At 44.2% G+C, this 12,084-nt stretch overlaps 1 protein-coding gene across 1 annotated transcript; it reads right to left on the bottom strand.

Moving 5' to 3' along the window:
• Positions 1-2,280: 2,280 nt before the first annotated feature.
• On the bottom strand, positions 2,281-11,761 carry LOC123257600. The gene is made up of 5 exons (XM_044717345.1): positions 10,974-11,761; positions 10,670-10,804; positions 8,228-10,576; positions 7,953-8,173; positions 2,281-2,405 (listed from the first exon to the last, which is right to left on the bottom strand). The coding sequence occupies exons 1-5, from the start codon at positions 11,759-11,761 to the stop codon at positions 2,281-2,283; spliced, it is 3,618 nt and encodes a 1,205-aa protein (XP_044573280.1).
• Positions 11,762-12,084: the final 323 nt, after the last annotated feature.

Raw genomic sequence — 12,084 nt, 5'->3', positions numbered from 1 at the left:
CTTCTTTGCTTCTTCTTATGCATAGGGCAACCCAGCCTCCCCGCTTACATACGAACCAGGCGATTCATTGGCATCAGTTGAGGTGCACACTGCCAAGCTGTTTTCCCGCGGTTTCGTCCATTTCGTCCACAAACACAGTCAAATAGCGTATTTTGGACAATTGGACGGCAGTGACCTTAATGAATTTGGCGAACTGGCAAAAGGTTGAAAATTAGGCTGGCTCCAATAAGCAGGTCCACACTATCCGGTCTATGGAAGTTGGGATCAGCCAGAGCTACGTTGTGAGGAATCTTCCACTTCGAAATTTCGATTTTAAGGCTGGGCTGACAGTCTGCAATATGAGAAACTATAAAAGCTTCTAAGTTCGCCGAATATGTGGTTAGGCGTGACTTCACACACACATTAACGGAGGCTCCATCCATAGCAATCTCAGTGCCGCCGAAACCGGCAACCGCTCCACAGCATTTGGACCGACGAAGCTGACTTGCCAGCCGCTATGAGATAAGGTGAACTTGAGAACCGGAATTTAATAACACTCTGCAAGTCAAAAGGCACCTGATCGACCACGGATGAGGATATTGGCGGGTGGCAAAAGCACTTCAGTATAGCGAACCTGAGTTAAGATTGTGCTGACTGACTGAGAAGGTGGGGTAGAAACTGCAACACCATCGGTGGAAACCAATAATCGTACTGATTAGGCATTATTAGGGCTGGAAAGCTGCCTGCAATGGTGCAACAAGGAATGAAGTCGGCGATTGCATGTTGGGCAACGGGAAGCTTTACATCTGCTTGCAAAATGACCAATCTTCAATCATACAAAACAGAGGGTTGACCGTTGACTAATTGGGAAGGCAATAAATCTTGGACAAGAAGAAAGCGCGTGCGCCAAAATACCACACAGGGCGCATAGAGCTGGATGGGCATTAATAACCATGGGCGAAGATCGGTTATTCGAAGATCTATCTGGGTCCACTTGGTTAGCTGGTGGATACGCAGCCAAAAAAAAGTCAACGCTTTCGAGAGTCTGGCACCTTTGCTCTAAGAATCGGGCCATGGACTCCCAAGATGGAAGGCTGTCGTTGTTCCCGGCGAGAGTGTCTTCCAACATGACTTTTGTGACAGGATCCAACTTCTGGAGGATAATCTAGATGACCAATCATAATTAAATTGGCAGCTGATCCGGAACTCATGAGAGCTCGCATATGCCCATTGATCCGATCAGATAGCTCCCGCAAAGTACCAACAGACCCTGGCTTGACCACACAAAACTGCAGGATCACATTGATGTGAGACTGGAAAATTAAACGCAGATTACTAAAACGATTCCCCAATAGGTCAACGGCCACATCGTAGTTCGCGTCAGTAATTTCCAGCGCTTTCACCGTCTCCAAGGGTGACTCCCGCAGGCATAAAATGAGCATCCGGAGCTTTTCCATTTGTGTTAGGTAAGGATGGCTGTCAATCGTAGTCTTAAAAAGGCGCAAAAATCCGAATCCGGGCGAATGTTGGCATCGGCAATGATGGCAAGGAGGGGGCTGGCTTGTAGCATGGGTGAGACACTGGCACCGTCGAGAAGTGTGGAGTGGGCAGCGATTCTCATGGAGCGTTTGGCAACCTCCACTTGAATGTCTACATGCACATCAGTCGCCAGCTGCGAGAATCTCAATTACAGTTCACTCCCAATCTCGCTGAAATTAAGCTCCTCAACCTCCTCCTTAATCTCACGCAAACGCTTTTCCACTGACTTCAGCTTCATAATGGTGCAATCCTCATTCTGCGCCACATCCTTCAGCTTATGATGCAGCAGCTCCATCTCCTGGCAGGTCACATCTGCCCTTCTCCGCAGCATCTTTTTCCGGGTTGCGGCAGCAGCTCCAATAGTTTCCGCTCCAAACTCCATTATGCAATTAAAATGCAACTTTGTAACAAACACAACAACGGCGTTTTCGTGGTACTTTTAGTACTGATCACAATAATAAACCGGGATGAACCCCAAAATTTATTTTGTGGGTTCAATTCAACCCTAAAACCGCAGTTGCTCAAATCAATGCCAAAAATGCAAGTGCATTACAAAGAGCTTAGGCGCAGAAGCTCAACCAAAGCTCCCTAAAGCTCATGCGCTACAAATAAAAAAAAAACCCATGCGAAACTAGGAGACAGGCAGTCAAGAATAAACACTGATAACAAGCGCTGCAGCTAAACATATTATGATTATCTTTAAATTGTTTTGTTGGTGGCTGCTTGATCCAACAGCGCCAATTCGGGTGGGTAAACACATTTTTAGTTCACCCGCGCATAGGCATTGACAATGTCAAATCCCTTCTGGATGTGTTTCTTTAGCTCAGGGATGGCAGCCTCAAGCAGCTTCGTCTCGTAATCGATTTGGGTGAAACTTGCTTTTATATCTGAAAATTAGCCATAGATACAGTTTGGCATCAAAACTTATAAAACTGGCGCCATAGATGTATGCCTTAAGCCTCGGCGTGATTCAATGTGCCTACGCCTAGCAAACCTGGTTCAGGAGTCTTCTGACCGGAGCATATCGCAGTTGACCGTAGCATATCACGAGTCCCCCACCTGCTTACCGAATTTTATTGCATTCCGGTTCACAAGTTCACCTCATTTCGCCGCGGCTTTCGAGTAATCTTCAGCTTGGCCGCTCCAAATGTTCCACAACGGTGGCGTTTTAGTTATCCCTGCTTGATTTTTACATTACCTCACGAGCCAAGTCGTCTTGACCACTGTGGAGGCCACTGTGGTGAAGAAAATCGGGCATCCGTTACCAACACAAGCTCGTCTTAAAGCTTTCCGATCCCGATAACTGCGCCCCTTCGTGCAATGTCGTTATATGCGAATGATTGATGACCAAATTGGTAAAGAGATGGGAATTAGGTAAAATTACAGGATAGCGTCTGTCCGGTGGTAACATGGCAAACTGAAGGCAAACCTAACCAGTAAAATTTCTTGGCAGAGTCTTGGAGTTCCTCACAGCTTGAAGATCTGCTTCAAAAGGCTCCTTCTGAAGAATCCGTATGATGCAAAACAATGCACCTTTAAGCTTCGGTATGCTCAAGGCCTCTGCAGACACAAAACGTCGTACGTAGGCAACTACACGAACAGCTCGGCTATTTGTGGAGAACCACTCAATAAAGCTCGCAATTGGAGACGCATGATGAATCCTGAGCTTATCCGTCTTACCTTCTAGCGCTACACAGTGGTCCAGATGTTGCCATAAATAAAATTTTTCAATAGTCCTGGACCTAAAAATTTCTAATGCTTATCAATTCTTGAATAATTTAACTATAATTCCCCGAAGTATTAGCTAGTTTTAGTTCCATTTCCATGCTTTTTAACCTTAAAAGTGCAAAGTGGCAAAAATCCTATAAAAATATCATGTAATTTTTTTTTTAATTACGAACATTTTATCGATAACATTTTTTGTGTAGCAGTTCATTATTCCTGTAAACTATCTCATCAATAATAATTTTTATCAATATAAGTAGTAATAGTAGTAATAGTAGTAATATTAGTAATAGTAGTAATAGTAGTAATAGTAGTAATAGTAGTAATAGTAGTAATATTAGTAATAGTAGTAATATTAATAATAGTAGTAATAGTAGTAATAGTAGTAATAGTAGTAATAGTAGTAATAGTAGTAATAGTAGTAATAGTAGTAATAGTAGTAATAGTAGTAATAGTAGTAATAGTAGTAATAGTAGTAATAGTAGTAATAGTAGTAATAGTAGTAATAGTAGTAATAGTAGTAATAGTAGTAATAGTAGTAATAGTAGTAATAGTAGTAATAGTAGTAATAGTAGTAATAGTAGTAATAGTAGTAATAGTAGTAATAGTAGTAATAGTAGTAATAGTAGTAATAGTAGTAATAGTAGTAATAGTAGTAATAGTAGTAATAGTAGTAATAGTAGTAATAGTAATAGTAATAAGAGTATACAATACCCAATATAAAACTTTTGCGCAAAATTGCGCAAACGCAAATGCCAACATTTTTTCCACAACAAAATACATTTTTTTTTTGCTTAAACCACCTGTTTCCGAAATTAAGCACCAGCCTTATCAGCAGTGACAAAAGTTTATCTTTCCCTAGTTCTCCTTTGCGTTTATTTTTATTCTCACATGTGCCCATATGCATATGCAGTAACTTTAATTTGGGTAGCTGCACTGCTTTGTTTTAAGTATAATTTTTACAAGAATATTCTTTCATTCCAAATCAAGCGGTGACATTGGCAATTAGAGGAAGCGTACCCTATTAATCAATTGTTTAATATTTTAAGGTAAAAATTAAAATGAATTTGTTTGAATATTTTTAAGCGCCAGAACGCCACAAAAAAGGAAAAATAATTAAACTTATCCAATGTTAAATTGGATTATTTTATCTCAATAAAATTAAAAAGAACGGTCGCTGCGTATTATAACTTTCCAACACGACGAAAAATAAAATGCGTGCACTCGGCTATACGATATAATATCCCAGTCGGACTTTTCGGTGCTAGCAGCGTTTCGGTGCATTCCGGCAGGCATCTTTCGTACCTTGTTCTCACCCACCCCGAGTTGAGAGAGGGAATTTGTTCTCTCAACATAGATTTTGCTCTCAAAAAACTGGACTTAGAAAATTTTCGTCTCGCTTGGGACTTAGAATTTATGAGAAATTTTAGAAATTTATGCGTGGGACTTTTAACTTAGAAAAAATTATTTCATGAACAATTCAACGTATATTATTTAAGTTTACCAATTTATGTTCTATAATAATTTTATTGAAGTACAAAATTTAAACATAGCTCAATATTTAATGAAATGATGATTACACAGGCCAACAGCAAAAAATCTCCACGCATAATTTTACCTGCTCCATAACCTTTAGGCTCCCCTGAACCAAAGTCCAGAACAAACATAGGTTCTATCACCCACCGTTTCCGCGGTACACCTAAGAGAAGAAATTGATCAAATTTTACCATATATTGAATTATGTAGGCCGTGTAATGGCAATGACCATCATTGTATCCAGTACATATAATTTTTGAAATGTATGTGTACCAACTAAAATTAAAAAATGGTATCTAGCAGTTACCATATCTTTGGAATACTCATCCAAAGTTGAAATCTCAGATTTTCTACGTTAATTTTTGGTCTTCTATGATTTTTCCCCAAACATTTTTCTATGGAAGATTTTTATTTTCTTATTGAAATCAGTAGATCATACCATGTTTTAATTTTGGATTTAAGGAAAAACTCGAAATAATTTTATTGAATTTATTATAGGTGGTTAAACAATATTTTCTTCAATTAAATTGGAGTTTTTAATCTCATATTTTCAAAAAGTCATGGCTATCTACAACTTCTTTAGCTTTACTTTACTAAAGCTTTACTAAACAAGCTGAACCTGCAATAGATACTTTTTGAATATAGAAACAGTTGTAGATAGCCATGACTTTTTGAAAATATGAGATTAAAAACTCCAATTTAATTGAAGAAAATATTGTTTAACCACCTATAATAAATTCAATAAAATTATTTCGAGTTTTTCCTTAAATCCAAAATTAAAACATGGTATGATCTACTGATTTCAATAAGAAAATAAAAATCTTCCATAGAAAAATGTTTGGGGAAAAATCATAGAAGACCAAAAATTAACGTAGAAAATCTGAGATTTCAACTTTGGATGAGTATTCCAAAGATATGGTAACTGCTAGATACCATTTTTATACCCTTGCAGAGGGTATTATAATTTTGGTCAAAAGTGTGCAACGCAGTGAAGGAGACATCTCCGACCCTATAAAGTATATATATTCTTGATCAGGATCACCTCCTGAGTCGATATGAGCATGTCCGTCTGTCCGTCTGTCCGTCTGTCCGTTTCTACGCAAACTAGTCTCTCAGTTTTAAAGCTATCGAGTTGAAACTTTGCACACACCCTTCTTTCCTTTGCAGGCAGTATATAAGTCGGAACGGCCGGGATCGGTCGACTATATCCTATAGCTGCCATATAACTGATTGATCGGAAATGCCATAACTTTGGTGTTTTTTAAGTTAGAGGGTTGGGACTTTCCACACATGTTATATTTGACCAAAATATCTTGTGTGCAAAATTTCATAAGGATCGGCCGACTATATCCTATAGCTGTCATAGAACGATCGAAATTGGCATAACTTTGGTGTTTTTTAAGTTAGAAAGATGGGATTTGGTACAGATTATTCTTTTGGCAAAATAATTCGATATGCCAAATTTCATAAGGATCGGCCGACTATATACGATCCGCTATATATCTAATAATATAAGATGCGTGGCGCCACCTAGCGGACTGCGACTGAACTGCAAGGGTATATCAACTTCGGCTCCGCCCGAAGTTAGCTTTCCTTTCTTGTTTAATTTTAGTTGGTACACATACATTTCAAAAATGATATGTACTGGAAACAATGATGGTCATAGCCATTGCACGGCCTACATAATTCAATATATGGTAAAATTTGATCAATTTCTTCTCTTAGGTGTACCGCGGAAACGGTGGGTGATAGAACCTATGTTTGTTCTGGACTTTGGTTCAGGGGAGCCTAAAGGTTATGGAGCAGGTAAAATTATGCGTGGAGGAAAAAAAAAGTTGGAAATTGTCGGCCTGTGTTATTTATATAAGGCATTTTTTTTTTACATTAACTTAGGGCAGCAAAAAAATAATCCCGCGTAATTAGTGTGCGTTTTGTGCAGCGTTTTTATGCTAAATCAGCCCAAATCGAAACGGTCACATAGGGTTGTTGGTAGTCCGTCGCATTGGTTTATTATTGTGAAATGGTAAGTTAACTGCTCTGTTCATTCAATTATTCCTATTTTATTGTGTTGATAATGATGAATAAACGTTATTTTATTAAACAAATATTTTCAGTTCTGGCTGTACTAGAAATTTGGACGTCTCAATATCTTTATTTGTAAAAATCTTAAATAATTTTTTTTTCTTCTTAATTTATTTTCAGCTTTTTGTTATTTTTTTTTTTTATCTTTTCAGTTTTATGTATTAAGATTAATAAATAATAAATATAACGAATAATAAATAAATATGACAAACAACGCATTTCGAATTTAGTAAAAATCAATGGGCAGGTTGGGAAAAACAAAAACAAAAACCAAAAGCAAAGCAAAAAGCAAGGGAAATTTTTTTCAACCAGAATTTCCCTGGGTGAGATTTCACGCCGATCTCCCCTAGCCGGTAAGCTTGCGGGTAGGGGAGAACCACCTTCTTTTTCCGATCGCCAAGCATATTGATACTCGCTCCGCTGGGTGAGAAAAGCGGCCACGCCAATGTAAATCGGAATAATGGTTTTCCGCAGATGGGAGTGCGCCGCGCACTCCTATTTCGTACCGCGGGATGCGCGTTTGGCGAGCGCCAGGCACGACTGGGTAGCCCAGTCGTTTATTCATCATTATCAACACAATAAAATAGGAAAAGTTGAGTGAACAGAGCAGTAAACTTACCATTTCACAATAATAAACCAATGCGACGCACTATGAACAACCCTATGAGACCGTTTCGATTTGGGTTGATTTAGCTTAAAAACGCTGCACAAAACGCACACTAATTACGCGGGATTATTTTTTTGCTGCCATCAGTTAATGTAAAAAAAAAATTCCTTATTGTCGTCGCTCGTGTGGGAGATGCCTTCAACATATGTACGGCGGCGATGGGGCAACCCGCTTCCAAAACACAAGCCAGTGTGTATGCGTACAACGTATTTTTTATTCTATGGGGATACATGTTAGGGTAAGAAAGAATTATAAATTACAAAGCTTACCGCAGTTTAACCTCCCACACTCTATGACAACAATCACAACTTCACCACACGCGCCATTATTTTCTATCCTAGTGTGCCCAATCTCTTCACGAGTGCACAATAACAAAATTCTACTTAAATACTAACTATCGATAATCGATCCGCGACATCCCCACCTTCGTGAAGAACTTCTTCACTCAAATCCATAGCCGCCAACTTTGAAGCGGGGCGCATTATCCAGCGGGTCCGATCTCCATCCATGATCCTAACGCAGGCTCGTCTGACCTCACCATCCGTTCCAGCAAAGGTCTCCTCCACGACGCCTTTCCGCCAGTCTCGACGCGGAATGGCTGGATCGCAAACGAAGACAATGTCTCCTCGTTGAATCGGCTTCTCTCTGCGGCACCACTTCTCTCTCCGTGTCAGCGTGAGTACCTACTCCAAGACCCACCTCCTCCAGAATCGGTCTCTCAACATCCTTGCCACGCGCCACTGCTTCCGCGTAGCTCCTTCCTTGATGAGGCCTCCATCCAGGCCGGGGGTATCCGGTGGGCAAGCTGCTCCCTTGAGGAGATCGTTGGGCGTGAGAGGGGCTTCCTGGTCCCCACTCACTGGCAAATGGGTGAGTGGACGAGAGTTAACGACATTCTCCGCCTCTATCAGGAAACTCTCCAGGACGTGCTCCTTCGGCGCCACTTCCTTCACTGTGTGGCGTAGCACCCTCTTCACGCACTGCACCATTCGCTCCCAGACTCCACCCTCTGATGGGTTCGCTGGGCAGTTGAAGATCCATTCAATTCCCTTGCTTGACAGCTCCGACTGGATCCTCTCGGGTTCGAAGATCTCTGCAAATCTCTTGGCCTCTCTGTCTGCTCCAACGAAGTTCCTGCCATTGTCGCTGCGCAGTCTATGTACAGGCCCTCGACGGCAGATGAAATTCCTGATTGCAAGTATGCAGGAATCAGTCGACAGGTCATGTGCCAGTTCCAGATGAATCGCCCTGGTCGTCAGGCAGGTAAACAAGGCCACCCACCGTTTCTCTTGGTGCCGAGCAACGGTCACCAGCAGCGGCCCAAAGTAGTCGAGGCCTGTGCTCTTAAACGGCCAGCCATAGGCGTCCAAACGATCATGTGGCAGGGGTCCCATAATCGGCGGCATCGGCCGTGCTCTGTGCAGCTTACACTCGCTGCATCCCGAGATCACACTACGAAGCACTCTCCGCAGTCTCGTAATCCAGAACCTGGTCCGGATCTCCGCCATCGTAGCATCCACGTTTTGATGCTTTATCCTCACATGGGCGTCGCGCACAATCATCTCCGTAAGACCATGCCGGTGGGAGAGGATCACTGGCCTCCCGTCGCTGTAAGGTATACATAGCGCCGCATCGATCCTGCCATACGCTCGCAGGATTCCATTGCCATCTAGGTATGGCGCCAGTCCACATATGTCGCTTCCTTTAGCGACATCCAAGTCCTTCTCTGCGGCCTGCACCTCATCGGGGAACGCCTCACGTTGTGCTCTACGGAATAACAAGTCCTCAGCTGCTTCACACTCAGCTACATTGAGGCCGTAGTTCTCCAGCTCATCTCGTTGTCCACGGCATCGACGTATGAACCTTAGGACCCAGGCCGTAGTCCTCAGCAATCGCCTGTAGCTTGAGAATCTCTCCAGCGATATGAACGGGTCACTCGCTCCAACAAGAACAAACTCACTCGGCATCTCCTCTTCGTCTTCTGCATCCGCTTCGTCGGTGGGTGCAGTTCCTGGCCAGCTGCCCGCTGGTCTCCTCAGGAATGCCGGTCCTCTTAACCAGCGTGACTCCTCGCTTAGGTCCACGCTGCGTTGCGCTCGAGTTGCATCATCTGCAACGTTGTCGGCGGATGGTAGCCATCTCCATTGGGCCACCTTCGTCGACTCCAGAATCTCGGCTATTCTGTCCCCTACGAACTGCTTGTAGCGCCGGTGTGTGCTGCCAATCCAACGCAGCACTGTCTTCGAATCCGTCCATAGCACAGTCTCTGCAATGGCCACACTATGGTCCTGTCTGACTGTATCCATCAACCTCGTTCCTAGAACTGCTGCCTGCAGCTCCAACCGTGGAATCGTCATCGTTCGCATCGGTGCACACTTCGTCTTTGCGCACACGAACCTCACTTGCACGTCGCCGTCCTCGTACGTGATCCTCCAGTAGACCACTGATGCGAATGCCGACTGACTCGCATCCACAAATACGTGCATCTCGACAGTCTTCACCAGCCGGGATCCAAAGTAGTGACGTGGGCACCGAAAACGTTCCACTTTCTCCATCTCTTTTCGCCAATCCATAAAGGCGTTGTACATCTCAGCCGGTAGTGGTTCATCCCATGAGATCTTCCTCCTCCAGACCTCTCGCAGCAACAACTTCGCTGTTATCATTAAACAACACAGGAATCCCAAGGGGTCGAACGTTGACATGACCATACTCAAGAATTCCCTTTTCGTGGCAATCCTCTTCCCATCGGACACGAGGGGGGCGACTTTGTGGTACTTCACTCGAAACCTGAAGTCGTCCGTGGCTGGCTGCCACCGCATTCCCAAAATCTTTTGCTCTGCCTCACCCCATTCAATACTCTGGGCGTGATCACTGGGTCCAAGCATCCTCTCCACTGTAGGCGAACTGGACGAGAACTTGCAAAGTTCAAACCCGCCTTCTGCATGTATCTTCTTCAGTCTGCTAGATACTTCGATCGCTTCGCTCTCTGTAGCGAAGCTGTCCACATAATCATCCACGTAGTGGTAGTCCACGATGGCCTTGACTGCTCTGGGATCCGAATCCAGGAATCGCTTGGCATTCACTGTCTTCACATAATGCGCCGCACTCGGTCAGCATGCTGCTCCAAAGGTCATCACGCACATCTCGTAGACGTCGGGGTCCCGTTGGTCATTCCCATCTCTCCACAAAAATCGTTGCGCACATCTATCCTCGGGTCGGATCAGCACCTGGTGAAACATCTCCTTAATGTCGTTGCAGACTCCGACGGCACCTTCCCTAAAATGGAAGAGGATAGATGCCAAGGCCTTATAGTGTTGCGGCCCCTTGCTCAGCGCAGAATTCAGTGATACTCCTCCAACTCGTGCCGCTGCGTCGAATACTAATCGGATCTTCCCTGGCTTGTTGGGATTCTCCACTCCAAAATGTGGCAAGTACCATGTTCTACCGCTTCGAATCGATCTCCTGTCGTTCCAGACGCCGAGCGTATCCCTTGTCGACATAATCATTGACAATCCGTGAATATTCTTGGGCGAACTGCCCATCTCGCTTTATTTTCTTCTCGATGTTGACCAATCTATTGTACGCCATATCATAACTACGTGGCAGCACAACGTTATCCGTTTTCCACAATAATCCCGTCTGGTATCGGCGGCCAACTCGCACCGTAGTATCCTCCAAGATCTTCTGAGCCCTCACGTCGTCGCTGGCTGCGGCCGCTGGCGCCGCCTTCACACCGAAGTTCTCGATCTCGAAGTAGTCCTCGACGATTCGTTCCACGTTATCATCCAACGACGTGGCTAGCAGACAAGACCTCGGTGATGGCGTGTCTCGTCGTCCTTCTACAGGCCCAAAAACAACCCATCCTAGTTCGGTTGCGGCCGCGTACGGTCCCTCGCTGGCAAACCGTCTCGTTTTCAACGGCAATCCTAGATGCCCATGGTCCACACCAATAAGCAGCTTCGGCACTGCATTTACGTAGGGCTTCATTGGTAATCGAGCGTCCTTGTTCACGCTCCTAACATCCCTTCTGTGCAGGCTCTGCATCGGCAGACTCAAGTTCGAAATGGCATAGACGTTTCTCAGCACATGTCGGGAGGACTTGCCTGCTCCACTGATCTCCAGACGTACCACGTTAGTAGGCTCTCTTGTGGCCCTGCCTCCGAACCATTGAACGTTCAGCTGACGACGTACTCCTTGTACGCCTAGCTCTGCAACCAGCTCGTTGTCGACCATCGTCACCGAAGAACCTTCATCCAGAATCCACCTCCGTATAGCGTCACCGGCAATACACGGAACAGAAGTCGTTCTCGGTCCTCGTCGACACAGCTCAAATTTCGCTCCGGCGTCGCAGAAGCATCCACGGATGAGGCTGCTCCATCATTCCCTCGGACGCCTTCCCTCGGTCCGGCTGCCTGCCGGTTGTAGCTTCTCCAATTGCCGCCTCGCTGTGGCGGTCTCCTGAAGCCTTCATTGTTTGCCTCATGAAGAAGACGGTGATGCTTCCTCTTGCATCCATTCACGGGGCACTCAGTCATAAGCCCGCTTTGCAAGCACAT

Source organism: Drosophila ananassae, chromosome XR (genome assembly GCF_017639315.1).
Source record: "Drosophila ananassae strain 14024-0371.13 chromosome XR, ASM1763931v2, whole genome shotgun sequence".
Taxonomy (NCBI): Eukaryota; Metazoa; Arthropoda; class Insecta; order Diptera; family Drosophilidae; genus Drosophila; species Drosophila ananassae.
Note: the sequence above shows the minus strand (reverse complement) of the source record. Positions and strands in the feature narration are given on the sequence as shown.